Source organism: Corvus hawaiiensis, chromosome 13 (genome assembly GCF_020740725.1).
Source record: "Corvus hawaiiensis isolate bCorHaw1 chromosome 13, bCorHaw1.pri.cur, whole genome shotgun sequence".
In the NCBI taxonomy this organism is placed as follows: domain Eukaryota; kingdom Metazoa; phylum Chordata; class Aves; order Passeriformes; family Corvidae; genus Corvus; species Corvus hawaiiensis.
The window spans coordinates 11,820,001-11,839,477 of record NC_063225.1 but is presented as its reverse complement, the minus strand read 5'-3'; the positions used below and the strand labels follow the sequence as shown (position 1 = coordinate 11,839,477).

The 19,477-nt window shown below is 44.4% G+C and overlaps 1 protein-coding gene across 2 annotated transcripts in view; it reads right to left on the bottom strand.

Moving 5' to 3' along the window:
* Nucleotides 1-19,477, bottom strand: part of MAP2K5 (mitogen-activated protein kinase kinase 5) — a 119,839-nt gene that overhangs the window by 19,946 nt on the left and 80,416 nt on the right. For both annotated transcript variants that reach the window (XM_048317463.1, XM_048317462.1), the window contains 2 exons: nt 11,772-11,798; nt 11,428-11,460 (listed from right to left, as the gene is read on the bottom strand). In XM_048317463.1, coding sequence (XP_048173420.1) covers nt 11,428-11,460; nt 11,772-11,798 — 60 coding nt within the window. The remainder of the gene's footprint in view (nt 1-11,427; nt 11,461-11,771; nt 11,799-19,477) is intronic.

Below are 19,477 nucleotides of genomic sequence, written 5' to 3'. Positions count from 1 at the left end.
CAGGGAACAAACAACATCACCATTTGCAAAGAAGGGCTTTGCGAATTTAGGAGTTTTTCCAAGAATGACGGAGAGCTCCACTGTGTTTATAGTGTAACAGCTCAGGATGTAATGAAATTACACTGCAGAGTACTTTAACAGTGTCATCTCATTAGACCTACAGTTGGAACAAGAGAGCCACATAAAACACGCAGCTGCAAATGACTCCATTCTCATCTATTCTCATTTGCTATTAAAAATACCTTTCGGCGTCTTTTTTCCTCCCTGACATCCCTCCACAAAGTACCCTGCAAAGTATGATACATGCACCTATTTAAATTAACAAAGGAATGACTTATTTTAATCTCACTGTGCTTTGGAGTGCTTTGGCCATTTGGATGAGCAATATATCATTACATACAACCTTCCAGCGCTGCAGGCAAGAAACTCGGAGCGTGCAGCATTTGGTGGGAGCCAAACAATTTCTCTAGCACACAACTGTGTCAAATGCATGCATGTATTCATTATGGAGAACGGGGAAATAGCTTTGATGTAGTGGAAAAAAGAAGATGATAAAAGCACCTCTGCAATGTGTGTGCCATTATCAATGGTGGCAGATAGACACGACTGCAGAGCCTCCTATGTGATTAGTAAATATACATATAATTGCTGTGGCCAATTATCAGAAAAATGAGATCGGTAATTACAAGACAGAAAATTAACTAGAACTCTTATTAAGGCTTTGTTTCCAATTCAAACAATTGGAAACTGCTGGAAAATACAATTAAATCAAAAGTAACTGAAGAGTAAAAGGAGAAGCCAAAATTGCTTGACAATTTTCAAAGACTTCTATTAAATACAAGGAGTGTTTGATAGAACGTGGCCAAATTCTCTTTGAACTCGGGCCGGGTGAGCGAGAGGTTATTGTTTCCAAACTTAGGAATGACAGCAATCTAGGCAAGGTTTCTGCTGGGGAGTGGAGGGAACACAAGGAAACCAGCAGCACAGTTAAACTTTCTCCACTTCAAAGCACTGCCCATGAAAATTATCTGTATTAATAGAGAAAACGCAGAGGAAAATGCCAACCTTGCTCAGACAGAGCCCAGCAGGATTGGCCTCTCCCCATCCTTCCCTCCTGCCCAGCAGAGCCCTCCTGGGCTTCTCCCTAAAGCCACTGGGATGGACCCAAAAAGGGACAGGTAGGAAATGCTCCGGCCACAGAATCCATGGGAGACCATTCCCTGGGGAGCTGGCTCTGCCCAGCAATCTACCCCTGCTGTTTATTTTAACTAAACTGCAAGTGAGGAGCTGGTTGCAACCCAAACATCCCTCCAAGGGGCTGCCAGCTCGGCTCAGTCCACGCTGCGGGATCAGGATGGGCATCGAGCACTTCACACTCATTTGGGAGGTGATAATTTCTGCATTCACAAGAGATGACGAACCCATAATCGAGAGAAACCTCATTATGAGAGGGGAGGAGAAGCTGATGAGCTGCTCTGAAGCCACCAGCATCCCACTCTGGTTATTCCAAACCCTCTGGGCTCATCCAGGCAAGGGGAGAAGTTGCTCCAACATCAGCATAAAACCCTGGACTATGCAGGTCCTGTCCTGCAGCACAGCCAGGGGACAGGGGGCTCCTGCCTAACAAAATTTCACCTAGATGGAAGTAAATGTTAAATCCTATTTTTTTGTTTCATTTTTGGGGGCATATTTTTCCGTTCAGTTCAGGTATTTCAACCCCATCCAGACCTGCTGGCCATGGCCATGCCTGGGCTGGTTTGCTCTCAGGAGCTGAAGAAGAGATTTTGTGTGGAAGGGTAGAGCTGAACACACAGCAGGTCTCAGGATGGAAGCAGGACATGCTTTAAGAGTCATCCAGAGGATTTTAGACTGTGGACACAAATTTATCGGATATTTGCCTGAAAAACAGAAAGCCTTTTGGGAGGCTCAAGGAAATCAAGGTTGAATCTTGAGGACACCTTCCACTAGAGCAGGCTGCTCAAGTACCAGGATGTGCAGATACTGCCTGTTTTGTATCCTGAGGTTTCCCAGATGTTGTCTGACACTCAAGAAGATGGGAATATAAGGAAATAAAGAAAAGCTACACTGTGTGATGCAATATGGTCACATTTGCTGCACCCTGGTAATCTGCCTTATTTTCCCCACCTACAAAATGAAATCACACAATAGAAGGAAAGTAGAAAACCAAGATTTTAAAGGAGTGAGGAACACATATTTTCAATTTTGACTGGGAAATGGTTGTTTCCTTTTCATTAACTGCCACAGCTTTTGACCACTGTCATAAAGACCTCGATACTGGTGATGATGCTAAAATGGCAGTAAAGACACAAAGGGTTGTGAGGATCCATGGACCATTATTCCCAGGACTGGCTGCTTCCCTGAGCATCCAAGCAACATTTCCATAACTGGGATCTGCTCCAGGAGAAGACAAGAGCAGCCTCTGATTTCTCCAAAACAGCCCAACTGTGCACACTAAGCGAGGGAAGGGCAAGAGGAAAAAAAGTTTGAGTGATGCCTTTGCCTTGTGAATAATGAACAGTTCAGGGAGGTCAACCCATTACAACTGAAACCGTTTAATTATTAATTATGCACAATCTATGAGCAAAAGGACAAGTTCAGAATGTTTAATGTGTGGTAACTCCGACTGGACCCTCTCTTGGCATTTTGTTATTAGCACTTGTCAGCAAGGTGCTCAGGCAGAAAGACAAAAGCACAGCGGCAGAAAATCTGAGCTGGAGGAGAAGGGAGGGCTTTAAACTTCAAACACTGCTCCTAATATTTAATTTATAGAGTGCCAGGGTTCTGGTATAAACCTTATTGACTTCCCTGCAGTCAGGGGAAGTCCCATTATCTAAATGAAGACCTGGGAATGAGAACACGGAACAATCCCTCCCAAATCCCTCTCTTTTGAAGGCAGCAATAACATTAGAATCTGTAGCTTCCTTTTTTCCCCTCACAGGTCTGAACAAAGGAAGAAAGGACCACCTAAGAGTGTGTCCAGAAGCCAATCCTTTGGAACCTTTGCAATATGAGCTTGAATTACAGATCCTGGCATTATCCTCGCTTACTCCTCAAACGGATTATTTGGAATGTCTCCTGCTCTGTTTGCTCCTCCTAAGCAGAGCAGTGACAGAGATGCTACTGAGGCTCAAGAAGTAAACAATGTCCAGCAAATCCACAAATGAACATGGATAAGGCACTTTCCTCCCTTTCCTGTCCAGTTTGGAGGTTTACAAGGATAACCTCAAGAGGAAAATTCAACAGATACAGCTTGGAGTTGCTTATTTTTTTGGAAACTCCTATGTCAATGGAATTTGGGAGTCATTCCTGACTGGCAACAAGCACCAAAAACCCCCAGGCTTTCCATACCGTCAGGGGTCTTACCCCAACACACAATTTCTTGAGAGTGAAACATTTTCTCAGAACAACTCAAAGCCTGAGATTTATCACATCCTTCCTGAAGGAGAAATCCCACAGCTTCTCTAACTGGAAAACCAGGAAACACAGCTTTCCCTGAGCATCCAAGCAACATTCCCATAACGGGGATCTGCTGCAGGAGAAGACAAGAGCAGCCTCTGATCTCTCCAAACCAGCCCAGCTGTGCACACTGAGCGAGGGAAGGGCAAGAGGAAAAAAAGTTTGAGTGATGCCATCAGGGTGGCGATGGAAAACTTGAGATCCAATCCATGTTCCTTCTCCCTTGGGGCCAGCCCCATGGATGGAACAATGGACAACTGCTACCAGCACGTCCTACAAGAACTTGGTAGCAACAGAGGCTGGAATTCCCAGTGGAATCCCAAAACCAAACAGGTTTTATTCCTGCTGCTCTGTGAACTCCCTCTCTGGGAAGGGTTAAATTTCCCCGTTCTTTCCCCTCAGCTCCGCTTGTGCAGAAGGAGCTGCCATGGTCCTGTGGCTCCATGGCCACAGGAGGGAAGTTACCAGAACCCAGCAAACCAAACCTCAGCTCCTCTCTGCTCTGGGCTCCCCCAGCGCTCCCTGCCTGTGCAATGAGCATCTCCTCTGGGCACTCTCTCCTGTTCTAACTCCTCCACGGATGCTGAAATGGCAGCATTTCATAAATAATGCCTGTGCTTTGCAAAGTGTTTCTGCCTTATCACCTCAGCCCTCAAAAGCTCTAGGATTAAACAATTTTTATGCACTCCAGTTTCTCTTATATTAAAGCTTTCAAAAATATATTTACTTTTCTATGGTAGCTGCACTGCACTTTGTGGCCAAACCGTGATTTTATAAATTTCTTTTTTTTTTTTAGAAAAACAAGTTTTAGATGCTGCCAGGTGCAATTACAGGTAATAAATGCACTGTAGTTCCCAGAATATTCTGAGCTGGAGGGAACCACAAGGATCACCAAGTCCAACTCTTAAATGAATGGTCTTTGGCTACAATGAGAGCAGTGAATGACAGTATTGTACAAATTCAGATTTGCTCCTACAAGGACAACTTTCTTCCACAGCATTCCTAAAAAACTTATATATATATATATATATATATATATACATATACATATAAAAATAAAATCCATTTCCCACTTTGGATCTACTCCTTCCAGACAACTTTCTTCCACAATATTCCTAAAAAACCCACTCTCTGTATAAAAATAAAATCCAAGTCTGACTTTCAATTTACTCTTACAAGACAACTTTCTTCACAGCATTCCTAAAACAATATATATATAAAACAACAACAAAAAAATCTATTTCTGCCTTTCCAGCCAATCTACTTCAAAAGGCCTGAAGAACCCTAATGCAGGGGATTTCTGACAAGTAACAAGTTGGCAGAAGCCAGCAGTGGCTGGAGGTGGCTCTGAGGCCCAGACTTGAAAGAATTCCTGGACTGCTCCCGTTCGGCTCCCACCCCGGGCAGGAAGGTGAAGGATGATTACATCTCTGCACCGGGTCACTTCTTGCTCTTTTCTTAGTAGCAGGTGCCAAATGTGACAAATTATCTGTGGGGGCATCTTGGTGTGAAGTTTTGTGTTCTGGGATTGGAGCGGCACAGGAAACTCGTTTATTTCCAGAGCTCGAGCTGGACAGAACCAGGGTCGAAAAGCCAGCGTTTCATCCCCAAAACACTGAGCCTACCTTAACACCTCAAGCCTCGTGAGGACCAGCTTTTCATCCCCAAAACACAGCCTACCTTAACACCTCAAACCTCGTGAGGACCAGCTCGTCTCCCAACAGCGCTGCTCCTCAATTTCCTGGGAATATCAGGAGCCTCCCTCTGTAAGGAACGCGTGTGGGTGCTCCTGGGTAAATAACCCAGCGGATATTGGGATTATTTGGCTGTAGGATTTGCTACCGGGGGATATTTTTTAGAGCCAAGAAGAAGGGAGGAAAGAAGGGATTAAGAACAGGAATAATCCAGAATGTGGCACTTCCTCCCCTCGCCAGGCTCTGTGCCTTTTAGCGGGGCTCTCCGAAGGGCCTGCAAAAACAGGTTAATCCTTCCACCAGAACTGTAATTGCTTTTTCTCTCAAACAAACCAAGAATTTCTCCCTCTCCTGGCTGGTCTCCTGTCGCTCATCAGGCAGCAGAGCACGGCAGGTTTGGGCAGACACACACACAGCCACACATCTCAGCGAGCCGAGGCAGCGCCGCGTGACACCAGCCCCTACCTGCGCACACCGAGGGGACCCGGCGAAAAACTCAACCCATTTGTTGTTCCTCTTCCTCCTCTGTACCCTCCCGATGCATTTTTATTGCTTTTTCATAAAACACTGCTGCAAATAATCAAGCATGACCATTGACATCCACAAGATTGAGTTTTAGGAACCATTAAATGAGCTTGTCCTCCTGGGAAGGTTCTTGCTCAGGTTGGTCTAAAGGTAATTATTCAGCAATTCCTACCTGTGGTTTTACCTTGTTCCTATATAAGTCTCTGAATCTCATACACTGGTAAGGTCACAATTTCTGTCTCCATAAAACTATACCTTAAATTATTGTAGGTTTGGGCGTGCACACACACACACACACCCCCAAGTGCATAACCTATGGAAATCTACAAAACTCCAGAAATTTTCAGGTTTCACCCATTTAAATCAACACCTGAGAATGTAAAGAGAAATTCCTGAAGAAAAAGAAATTAAATCTTGTTTCATTCTGAGCCTTTTGGAGTTTTTTACTGCATTTATAGCAAGAGCAAAATGCAGTGCGGATTCATAAGGTGAAGGAATTCAGGGCTTGAGAGGAAACACCTCTCATGTTATTTGATCAAGCTGAACATCCCGGGAATTTTAAAGGCTATTCCAATAAGTAGAGGGATCTATTTAACCACATAAAAAAAAAAAAAAAAAGATAATAGCAACAACTATACAGAAAAATGTATTAAGTGCAAGTTAATTTTTTTCCATGGGAAAATTTGAAAACATATTGACACTGAAATGCTTCACAGCTCAGCGTTAACACCCCACCAGCATTAAGTGATGCTCTTAAATGTTCCTGGAGTACAGATTTAAAAGGAGACAAAAAAAAAAAAAAAATAGAGGTCTTTGATTTGTGGAGTTTGGAAAGTCCTTGAGCTAGATTAAACTGCAGTCTTGTGAGACCGAGTATCTCTGTGGGGGCACTTAACAGAAATGCTCAAGAAACCCATGGAAAGCTTCTCTCTACTTACTCATGAAGCTATCAGGGTAAGGATTCATGAGGACAACTAATTAATTTTTCTTCTCAATTTCTGCCTGACTTGTTAAAACAGGCAGGTTTTGCAATGCTGCCTCCTGTTTGTACAAACTGGGATTTGCTCTTGGAACTCTTCCCTCCCCAAGCTTCTGATGGAATTGGAATAATAAAATAATTTAAAGGCAAAAATTGAGTTCTTTTCCTCCCCAATTCAATACAACAAAAACCAAATAAACCAAAAGCAACACCTAAATCACAATTACAGTGAGATTACAAACTATGGCACCTTTGAAACCAAAATTCATTTATCTCGGGTGATGAAGAAGAAAAGGTTGGAAAGCAGAGCTGATGTTTAACTACAGAGCTGGTGACCGAACTGCTCCAGGGGCTGGCAGGAATTGCATTCCTAGAAGGGACACTCCAACTACACAGAGGTTAAACAAAATAGCCCTGGAGAGCTTAAGGAAAATTCATAGGACTCTACTGGATGCATTCCAGCTTTCTGTCCATCCAGCCTTCTCCAGATGCAGAGCAGCCACCTCTAAAGCCAAATCCCACGGGATTCAAAGGACGGGAAGCTGAAATGCTGAAAAACACAAAGCTCCAGGGTCTGGGCTTTTGGGATCTGTACCCAAGCTGCAACCACCCAAGGAATGCTGAGCTGAGCAGAGATCAGGAAAAATGACATTTTTAGAAGGTTTCAGGAATTCTGCAGCTGGAATATAGCTGAGGAAGCAACTAAATGGTTGGATTTGATGATTTTAGAGGTGTTTTCCAACCTAAAATGATTCTAAACAGTGATTTCCCACATAATACAAGATACCAGGGAAATAAGTACCCACAGCTCAGAAGAGCTTTGCAAATAACATCACTTCTCAACCCTCTGCAAGGGATGCAAAAAATGCTACAATCAGAGCTCTCATTTTCTTGAAAAACCTAATCCCATATTTTTCTGCAGAGGTGCAGTAATCCACCAGTTACCAACCTGGAAATGGAGACCTGTCTCATTTACCTCTTATTACACTGAGAATTTCTAATGCATTAAAAGGCAAATGCAGAATTATACTCAGTGCTACAGTACTTGGAATTTGGAAGTGGAATTTGATTCATTGAGTGACCCTTGCAGATATCAGCCAGGAGAACATTTAAGTGGCCCATTTAATTGCTGGAGATCTGGAGGGATCTGAACAAGGAACGGGTAAGATTTCTTCCGTCAGCTCAAGAGAAAATATCACGGGAGACTGTGAGACCCCAAGCAGTGAGAATGTTAAAAACCTATGGATTCTACTTACAATATTTCATTTCGGAGTTAACACACCAAGTGAAACTGGGTGACCTGTATTTCTCCAGTCATAGAATCATGGAATTGTTGAAGTTGGAAAAGATCTTCAAGACCATCGAGTCCAACTGCCAACCCAGCGCTTCCAGGTTCACCACTGAACCCTGCCCCCAGGTGCCGCATCCACACTTTTTGGAACATTTCCAGGGATGGTGACTCCACCACTGCCTTGGGCAGCCTGTTCCAATGCTTCACAACCCTTTCCATGAGGAAATTTTTCCCATTATCCAACCTGGCCCTCCCCTGGCACAGCCTGAGGCCGTTCCCTCTCCTCCTGTCCCTGTTCCCTGGGAGCAGAGCCCGATCCCCCCGGCTGCCCCCTCCTGTCAGGGAGTTGTGCAGAACCAGAAGGTTCCCCTGAGCCTCCTTTTCTCCAGGCTGAGCCCCCCTCCCAGCTCCCTCAGGCGCTCCTGGGGCTCTGGGGTTTGCATTTCCAATTTCTATTTCTAATCTTTTTGTGTATCTGGAACAGATTCCGACGACAAAAACTTTTACGAATTGTTTGAAACTGCACCCATTGCTTGGGAAGCACAACCCTGTTCCATGGCAAATTCTTTGGCTGCGCTACCACGAAACACAGGGCCACATCCAGGACATCTTCCAAGCCAGGCTCCTGCTTCCAGCCCCACTCCATTCTCCTTCATGTGGGAGCGCTCTGGAAAGGCTGCACACACAGCAAGCGACGCGTGTCCTTCCCAACGGGAATCATCTGCGCCGCTCAGCGCTTCCCATGCAGCATTTCCCGGAGTTGGAGACAAACTCAGCCGAGTGCTGGAATATTAAATGGCTCTCGGCTCCCAAATAACAGCAGCCTGCCTTTATTGCCGGCTGTGGCAGGAGGAACTCCATTACCAACGAGTCTATCCCCATCTTTGGGCCAGGAGCAGGAATCTTGTCATGGTGGGAGATGCTGCTCCAATTAGGATTGTTGCTTAAATGAGCGTGTCTTATTTGGAGCTGGATCAGAGCTCACTGTAAGTCACCACATGGTAAAAAATAAAGGTTCTGGCAGGCATGTTTCCCATGCACACAGTGCTCCTCACTAATTCTGCCATTAAAAAATAATCCCAGCCCCGATGCCATTAGCAGCCCCATAAGATCATTTCTCAACAAAACCCATCAGGCACAGTTTGCTGTGATTTCAGAAGAACCATCGCGCCTGGCTCGTTTTGGTTCAATTATCCTGCTTCTCAAATCATTTGTTCATCCTTTCTGCGAGTCAATTCAAGTCCTAGAAAATGAACAAACACACTTTGCAAACTGCCAAAGTGACCCACTGTGTTTCAGGTATTTCACTAAGAGTTTAAAACCAGCTCCAAAAATCTCACTGCTGCAGAACATCTAAAAACTCCCATGGGCAGTTTTTATTCCATAGTGTCCACTATCCCAGGTTGCTCCAAGCCCTTGGACCTGGGATACCTTGGACACTTCTGGGGATAGGACAGCCACAGCTTCTCTGGGCAGTTGAATTAATTAATCCTATGAACTAATGATAATGAACATTCACGTGGATTCCTGCTGTGTTTTGGTGGAAGTTCTACCAAATCCCATGACCACCAATACAATAAGCAACTACCAGGAAGAATCGAGGTCTCCATTTCATCACTTTAAAACATTTCTGGCTCCAGAGCTTTTAGCTAGCTCCAGGGGGAAGGATCGAGGGGACTTTAGGACCTCCTCAGAGCCAAGGGGAAAATTGGACCCAAAATAATCAGCCTTACAATAGCAAGATTTCTAACCTCGAATACTTCCACTCTGATATTGAGTGTGTCCAAAACAAAGCGAGTGGCACTTAAAGAACTTTCAGCTGAGCTGTGCTCTGTCACCTGGAGCTTTAACTGCCCACACAGCACACTCTGACCACTGCCTCAGGAGAATGATGACTTCACTTGCTGTGGAACATGAAACAAGTTTAAAAATGCCCAAATGCCAATGGTGAAGGTAGTTCAGCACTCGGATGTTTATAGCCCGCACAAAGTTCCCTGCTTGAAGCTTTTGTGAGAAGACTGGAGCACTTCTGATCCTGAGGAGAAGATGTGAAAGCTGCCAGAAGGTCACAGAATCCTTTGGTTTGGGAAAGATCTCCAAGATCATCAAGTCCAACCATAATCTATCACACTGTGAGCTCCTCAGGGCCGTGTTTTAGAACAGTGAGCTCAGAGTCAGGCACCAGCACCCCTTTAAAAGTGATTTGTGTAGCAGCAAAACACAGCTAAAATCATGATTGTCTGTAACTGACCTTGAGGATGGAGAGGGCCTGTTTCTGATGGTACAGACAGCACTGGTGCTCTGGAATAGCCACGCCTCAACCAAAGATGTGTGTAAGAGGAATAACGATGGAAGGAAGAGATTAAAGAAACAGAAGTCCCTAAAAAGCGCCCCAAGAACCAGATCTCCAGCAAGAGCCAGGGAAAAGAGCTGGGAGACTGGGAGAACTTGCCTTTAGAGAGGATACTTGTTCATTTTACTGTAACCTCACCCCTCAAGGCCCAAATGCCACCTTTAGGAAGAAGCTCAGCCAAGGCACAAAGTCATCCTCTAAGAGAAGGGCAGAAGTGCTCACTGAGGTGAGCCCAGGTAGGTGGAGACTACTGAGATGAGGACTTGGCTCACACCAAGCTCAACAAACACGTTACAGGGACAGGCTGCAGGTAGCTGGATGACTTTAGACACATTTTAGACTCATCAACACGCAGCCACTCAACCTGAGGAGCTGGAAACGACGTCCTGCTAGAGGCTGAGGCAAGTGTTTAAAGAGTGATGGCTCTTTTTTTCTTGTTGGAGCTCCCTAATTAGCAGCATCACCTCATAAGCATTAAAAATGGAGCAAACTTGACAGAAGTGTGCCCTCAGCTATTTCCTTATTGATCAGAGTTAGGACCCTGCCACGGCTCTGCTGGGGAGGGAGGTGGGAGATGCAAAGGATGTTTCACTTCAGAAATCTGATGTTTTGCCACCGAAATCCAGTCTCCTTCTTCCACCTGGATCTCCTGCATCCCAGCTTCTTATTCTGGCCTTCTGATTGAATGAAAATGTTTGGGTGACATTCAGATGCTTTCCTGCTTACCCCTCAGTTTTCTCTCCTTGTTCAAATGCCCCTTTTTGCCCATCTAAACCTCCTTAAATACACCCACACTGAAGACTTGATTGTCCCTGTCCCAACTCATCAGAGGAACAACTCCCACGATGAGGTTGAGGAGGCTCCAGGACCTCGACAGCTCAAAGCACCAGCTTGTGAGGCACTCAAGTCCTGGATAAACTCAATATTTTGAGCAGAAAACGAGCACAGAGTGGGACCAGGCCAATTCATGTGTGAGAGCTCCAAGCTGCACCAGGCAACTTGTGCTGGGAGGATGTCGGGCATTGTGCTTCATTAGGAAACAAAATATAAGCTTTCCACTCCATTAGGAATGACTTTAGGAGTGAAAGCACATAAGACGACGACTCACCTCATCAACAATGCACTGCAATAACTGGAGAGGCTGCAATGGCAAGGAGAGAGGGAAAAAGTATTAGACTATATGCAATATCTTTACAGTGGAGTGGAAAGAAAAAATCATTAATGCAATAAAATATAGCAAGATTAATCAACAGCAGCAAACTCTTATAAAAATATTGATGCTCAGGATGTTCTATTATTTCTAATGGTACCTAATCTAATACAGGCAGTTAAAGGTTTGCATTTTCTTCAAAATGCAATTTGCTAAGTTTAAAACAAGGCATTCAAGCATGCAGAGGAAGCAGCCATCAGGAAAAAGAAAAGTGAATTTTTTTCTGAACTCATAAAGCTTACCATTAAAGATCCCTGGTTTTTCTGAATCTGAAAAAAGACAATATGTAATTAGCATGTCATAATCAAAATGACTCACTTGGACACATTATGATCACTGAGAGAAAATTATTGCATCGCTGGTGGCAATTTGTGGGCATGTGTTAACACAATTTACATAATGAAAATACACAAATGTTAATAGCTCGCTTCTCATTTATAGGCGAAAGTCAGCAGAATGTTAATTTCACACAACACTTTTTAGTACCCTCCAGGTTGTATTAGAATAGGAAGAAAAACCATAATCCATTTCAAAAGGCTGTTTACGATTCAGATATAAATAATGTTTTATATTGCTAGATTGTGAACACTGGGCTTAATGTTGCAATCATTGCTAATGTTATGAAGCTCACTCTTTTTAAATTAAAAACCGATTTATTTAAAATTGAAATTAAATCATAGTCAGAAATTAGAATTTTGGATTACTGCCAGGCTCTGCTCACAATCCCTTTTTTGTGAAGAAAACTTTAATTATGTGGTTGAAGTATCTACTGCTGCTCAGGAAAGCCTTTAATACTCCACTTTTCCCCAAGTTTTTTATCTATCCCCACCCAGTTTTCCTTGGACTCTGAGCAGGGCATCACCACCTACGAGACGGGCAAGTTTCGTGAACTTTGTGTTGTTTTAAACTGAAAAGGGAAGATTTGTCTCTTAATGTTCTTAATTTCTGAACATCATTTTGGGGGGGTGGGGGTGGCAAAGGGAATTCATCCACAGTTTGTAGTAACAGACCCTTCCTTCCATTGCTTCAAGAGCTCCAGAATATCCTGACCCACATTCCCTTCGATGGCAGACAGAAACAAAGGCAGAATCCCTACACAAAGAATGAAACACAAAGCACAGAACAGGGACATGATGTAAAACAACACTGAATTTTGGGATGCTGCTCTCCCAGGAATTTCTACAGGCACCCCATTTCTAATGTGTGGGAGTAATTAATTACCTGGTTTTCCCCACCAGACACAAAGTTGTTGGCAACCCAACGTAATCCTGATGCAAACAGAACACCATCCTCAGTGAAAATGGTCTTTCCTAATCCCGTTTCTTTGCCTTGCCCCTTCCATTCCATATCCTCCCTCATCTGGTGCCAGGATGATGAATGCTGTGGGCTGCCAGCAGCTTTGGAAGCTCTCTCCCCATCCCCAGCCAGAGGCAGGATCCTCCAGGAACACTTTTCCGGTAGTAAAATGGATAGCGAGGAGGGTGAAAACCAGCACCAAGGAAATAGCTGGTGATATGCACCTCAAGTCTTTCATTGGTGTATCAGCAGCACACAAAGTTACTGAGTATCATTCTGTTTTTTCCAAGGAGGAAAATACAATAATAAACAGGCACAAGCAGCCCATTATATTTTTTAATGGTCAATCTCCATCTATTACAATTCAACAGAATAAATTTGCTGGTTTTGCTAATAAGCAAAATATTCCGTGGCTATAAAAACCTTTTTTTTTCCTACTTCACTTCCAGATGTTAAATGACAAAATAGACTCGGCTTATTCAATAGGGATGATTTGGAGCTTCTTTACATTAGAGCACAGGAAGAGGCGATCCAGGTTTTTATCCAAACACATCATCACTCACATTCCCTTACTGGAAAAATAGGTCTTGTCACAGAAAGGAATAGAGGTGGGGTCACACGGAGCGGCCCCAACACAGATATGATTACATCCAATTTCAGAGCAAGATTTAAAATATCATTTCTAATAAAAGCACTCAGCCCTCCTAATGAAAAATCAAGCAACACAAATCCAAGTGTTAGGGAATTGTCCCTGTGACACTGGAGGCTCCGCCGGAGCCCGGCCCGGCCCCAGCGAGGCAGAGCCATGGCCTCACTCACACACACATCGTTACCAGCCTTTATTACACAATTGTGATGGCAACATATTATTTGGAGATCATCTTCATAAATTTTGCATTAAGGTAGCTGTGCCACTACCTGGAATTGATTCAAAATGCTTAAGACACTCAATTACTTTTTAACACTGTTACCCGGTGTAACGACATCGCCGCTGTTTCCCTTGCATTTGATGATGCAACATCATTGTAATTGATTCATTTTCTCAATTAAATAAAGCTCCTGTGCTCTCCTCTCTGCAATGCCACCGAGACTCCCCAGTTAGATGGATTACCTCTTCTCCCTGCCTCGGATAAATTGCTGGCGAGGCCACGCTCTGCTCCTCCCTTCCCTCCACGAGCAAACACAATGCTGCAGCCGTATTTTTCAAGTTGGGAGCGGGGCTGAACTTTGCTGTATTTATATTAGGCAGATTTTTCACTGCTAGAACCATGGTGTTTACCTTTTTCCCAGCTCCCATTACGGGGCAGCCTCGGCGACCATAAACCAAAGCCAAGCACCGACAACTTTACGGCCGGTGCTTCTCCACTTGCCCACAGTTCAGGGAAAAGGGAAGCAGCAGCTTTACTGAACATTAACAACTCTTTTAAAAGAACTCATCATAAAATGTTGTCTCTTTTTTTCCTCCTCCCCTAAGCACCAGGCTTTTGTGCATTGCTGGGAAACGAGAGGTTTAGGAGGCAGGTTCGTCTTGAGGGATCCAAGTGTGGCAGCTGCGGCTCAAAAGCTGGAAAATTTGGGGTGTTTCTACCCCAGACGATGCCCAAAAACCTTGGGGATCAAGAAGAAGATGATCCCTGGTGTGTTTTCATACTTTCCATGAAGAATTTTAAATAGTGAAGTGGTAGCAGTGACACAAGAAAACCCAGAGTGAAAGGAAGACAAAAAAAAAAGCAGGACACACTTTGAGAATATCCAGGAACAATCTGATGTTCTTGTTAGAACGTCCTGCATCCAGCTCAGGGACCACCCAGCTCCAGAAGGTCATGGAGCTGCCGGAGCAATTCCAGTGGAGGCCACGGAACTGCTCCGAGGGCTGGAGCCCCTCTGCTCTGGAGCCAGGCTGGGAGAGCTGGGAATGTTCACCTGGAGAAGAGAAGGATCCAGGGAGAGCTCAGAGCCCCTTCCAGGGCCTAAAGGGGCTCCAGGAGAGCTGGAGAGGGACTGGGGACAAGGCATGGAGGGACAGGACACAGGGAATGGTTTCCCAGTGCCAGAGGGCAGGGATGGATGGGATACTGGGAAGGAATTGTTCCCTGAGAGGGTGAGGAGGGGCTGGGCTGGAATTCCCAGAGAAGCTGTGGCTGCCCCTGGATCGCTGGAAGTGTCCAAAGCCAGGTTGGACATTGGGGCTTGGAGCAGCCTGGGATAGGGGAAGGTGTCCCTGTCCATGGCAAGGGGTGGAACAAGCTGAGCTTTAAGGCCCTTTCCCAACTAAATCATTCCAAGATTCCATGATTATTCCCACCTCGGAAAAGTCACTTTCAGCCTTTCACCACCAAGACTCTCCCTCAGCCACGCCAGAACATCTCTGAGCCCTGCCCTGTCCATCACCAACGCCCCCTGATCAGAAGCTTTTCCAGCCTTTCCAAACGCAACTGGAACAGTTTGAATTTGCAGAATTAGCTCCACTATTTGGTATTTTTGAACCTGTATTGTATTTGCTGTGGGTTCACCTACTGCATGTGACAGTTTAGGATTTGCAGAAACGGGGCAAATGATCAATAAAGCTGCCCCATTAACAGAGTATTTCCCAGGCCATGGAATACCAGTGGAACCTGGATAAACCGCTCCATAAAGCACCAGCTCCAAAAGGCTTTTTTTTTTTTTCCCCAAGGTTGGTTAAAAATGCCAAAGTTTGTCTCCTGCTTCATCTCCTATTTAATGAATGCCTCTGGTTATGAAAGGCAACTTTTGACAGACCATCAGGTTATTTTTCTGTCTCCATGGAGATCCTTGGGTCGGGAAGTGGCTGAGGAGACCTCTCCCATCCCTTTCACATTCCAGTCACCAGCACAATCAAGGAAACTCAAATGAATCTACCCCGGGTAACTTGGAGGAGTCACCAGCTACAGCTTTAATTTTCGCTTTTACTCCCTGGAATTAGGACTCGCCCTGGAGCTCTTGTTTGAGAGATTTGCAGGTGACCCGGGGTTAGATCTTCCCATATCAGTTAACAAATTTTCTCTTTACATATATACTGCTTTTCAAGCTCCTGATAGTTTTTTCTTAATAGAAAAACCCACAGACCAACAAATCATACAGTTATGATTTTTAAGGGAAGCTTCACAGTACAACGTTTATTTTCCTGTGGATTTGAAGTAGACAGAACTTATTTTTCATCTGCACAAATGAGGGTTGAGTTTTAAGAGCAAAAACTAACACTGTGTCCTACTGACAAAAGCTTTGTCTCTGCCCTGGTAAAAAAGGTAAAGGAATATCTAAATATTCTGGTTTCCATGGGGGCTTCACCACCCTGGGTTAATTCCTGTGGAATTAAAGGATGATCTTCAAATATATTTCACAATTTCTTGCAAAACTGCGATTGCTGATACTTTTGCATGAAGTCAAAGCACCAAACCAGTGAGAATGACCCCCCTAATTTGTTCCTGATATTCTAAACACCCTCCCCATCCCCATCTGGGGATTTTGCAAATGGCAAACTTCAATCACTGTCACAAAACATTAAAAAAAAAAAAGAAAATTATTAAAAAAAAAAATAGACAATTCACAACAACCTTAATATTAAATATATTCTTACAATTATATTACGCTGCTTTTCCCTGAGGTCTCCAAACAAATTTATATAAAGAGATTATTTCATCCACCATTGAACTGCAGCCACTTCTCAGAGAAATCTCTTTACCAGAGTTGAGAAACACAATTCAATAAAGTGGGCATGGAAAGCTCCACACTGCTGGTGGAATTGCGGTAACAATAACTCCTCCTGGCAATAACTTCCACAGCAGAGTAGGACCAGGATACCCTGACAACAAATCCCTTGGTCAGCAGGAGTGGGGACAAGCAAAAACCAGCAAATTTAGCAAATTGCTGTTGAAAATCTTGGAATCGTGGAATGAAAGGTCTCCAAGATCACCGAGTCCAAGCATCACCCCAATCCATCACACCATGTCTGTAGGTCTTGTCCCCAGCACCACAAAAAGTGGGGTAAGGAGAACAAAGAATGGTCAAACAGACACCAAATAAAGAACTGGGTTTTTTTCTACCCAGATCTTGCTTTGTGTCACCCGTGTTTAACCAAATGACAATTGAGAGAAGCAGCAGGAAAACTTACTGGACCCTATGGAAGAGGAAAACCGATCACAGCTGAGCAGGAATAAAATCATGGACTCCTCTGAGGGATCCATCGAAGTCCAAAACCCCAAAAAACCAAAGGGCAAACACCGCAGTGGGATGTCCAGGCAGCACAGGCTGAACCACTCAAGGTTATCCCTTCTCCTTGTGCCTCAGCCTGGGCATTCCCAGGGAGCTGTGGGAACATCCAAAGTAGAACCACAGCAGTCAGAAATCCAGGGAGACCAAAGGAACCGGTGTCTGCAGCCTGAAAACAGAGCAAGGACATCACAACCACCACTCTCCTGCATCCCTGCTCCGTGCTCATTCCACACACAACTACCCCCGTATCCTGCAGCACGGAAAACCCTTCTAGGAATAAAGCAGAGGAACAAATCAAGGAGATGAGAGCCTCCAACACCAGCAGGGTTGAAGAGCAGCAGATGAATATCCATCAGGATTGTCCCTGCTCCTGAACACACTCCTGCAAGTCCCTTCTGGCTTGAGGAGAAACAGGTAAAACGTCGATTGCTGAAGTCTCTCACTTTTCAAGCCACCGAGAAAAATCCTGGTCTTCCTTTGAGGAGCTGCAAAATCAACTGTGATCACTGCAGATGTCACAATTCCAGGGACAGCTGACAGGGAATAACCCAGAACAATACGAATTTGGGCTCATGAGGGGAGTTTTCTACCCGAGCTGAGGTGCTGAGTGGGCTGAGGTGCCACATTACACAATGAGCATCCTCGCCCGTGCCGCTGGACTGCCCATGGAGGGTCGTGTTGCACTCTCATGAATTACACCCACGGTTCCACGAGATTGGCAGAAGAATGGATGCTTTGGAGATGAGGGAAACACCTGCCTAGACCTCAAAATGATTCACTCCTTATCTGGGGCTGAAGGTTCCTCACTATGCTGAGCAACCATTACCCAGCAGAGGAAGAGATGACCCTGCTCCTGTGGGAACACATTCCGTAGCCTCTGGCACAGACCAAACACTGGGACTGCTGTGCCCTTCTCCAGAAGTGCCTCACAACCTCTGAGGAGCAGGAGTTGTTGCTCCTCAAACAGGCTGAGAACCACAGTTCCAATCTGAGCTCTCACAGCTGCACCCCTGGCCAGGAAACAGGCAAAGGAGCGCCGAGCTTGTCTCTGGTCTTCTCCAGCTCCTGGGAGACTTGGGAGGACCCTGCTCCTCATCCAGGCCAAGAGAGACTGTTCTGAGTGCTGCTGTGACTGCCCCATCCCTGGAAGTGTCCAAGGCTGGGCTGGAGCACCCTGGGATAGTGGAAGGTGTCCCTGCCCATGGCAGGGGGTGGAACGGGATGATCCCTTCCAACCCAAACCAGTCTTCGATGATGATAAAATTTCAGTAAATCCAGTATTTCCTGACGGCTCTCCAATGGCCACCCGAACCAACCCAACCACACAAATCCCTCCACCCTCTGCAGCCTTTCTTCCTAAGGCAAACTCAAATCCCAGGTTTAAGGTCCCACTTAGGCAACTCCTTCATTGGCATCCACGGCAGGAACAGGAATTGGGAGAGAAGTTTCCTTCCAAGCACGCCAGGGACATCTCCCATTCCACAGAAGCACCAACTCATGCAGGAGATCCTTCTACATTTGCAAAAATATCTCTGCAGGAATTTCAGTATTTCATGGAAACTTGGAGTGGTTTGGGTGGGAAGGGACCTTAAAGCCCATCTCGTTCCACACAAGACAGAAAAAGTCCTGGAAAAAACCATGGTCCAAGCTCTGCTCCCTCAGACTGCCTGGAATCCTTAGGATCAGAGATTAAAAAATACACATCAGCCTTTCAAGATCCCAAGCCAAGGATCTGCTGTTAAAACATATTAAATCATATTAAAACATACTATAAAATCAGGTTTTACTGGTTACCTTCATTTCCACACTTGAGCATATTACCTAAACATCAATTTTACATTAAAAAAAAAAAATCAGGAAGATCAAGATAAATAAATCTTTTTCTTCTTCTTATATTTCAGGTTCCTAACAGATCTTTTTAAAATTTTCGAAAATCTCTCCGTTTTTCAAACACAAAAGCACCTCTGGAAAAACTAAAACTAAATTCCAATTTTACAGCAAGTTTCTAACAGGCAAATCAAATTGAAGTTCAAACTTACTTCTGGCTATGGAGAAAAAAAATAATAAAGCAAAATGTAGCTGAAGTAAATTATCAGGAATGTGAAACCTATGCTAAGAAATTAGGAAGAGTTTAAAACAACAGCAGATGATTTCAAATATTGCCAGTGATTTCTGGAAAATATTATAAAAGCAAAAAGATTTGCACAAATCTATCATATTCAAGATATTACACAACAATTTCATTCACTATTTTGGCATTAGCATTTCAAGAGCGTTTAATGTCTTTTAAATGGTTCAATGTAATGATAGATCTGGAAGACAAAACATTTCTTTCTTACCAGGAAACATGCTGTAAAAACAACCCTCAATTTATCCTCCCAAAATAAATGAATGCTTAAAGGATGTTTCTACCAATGGA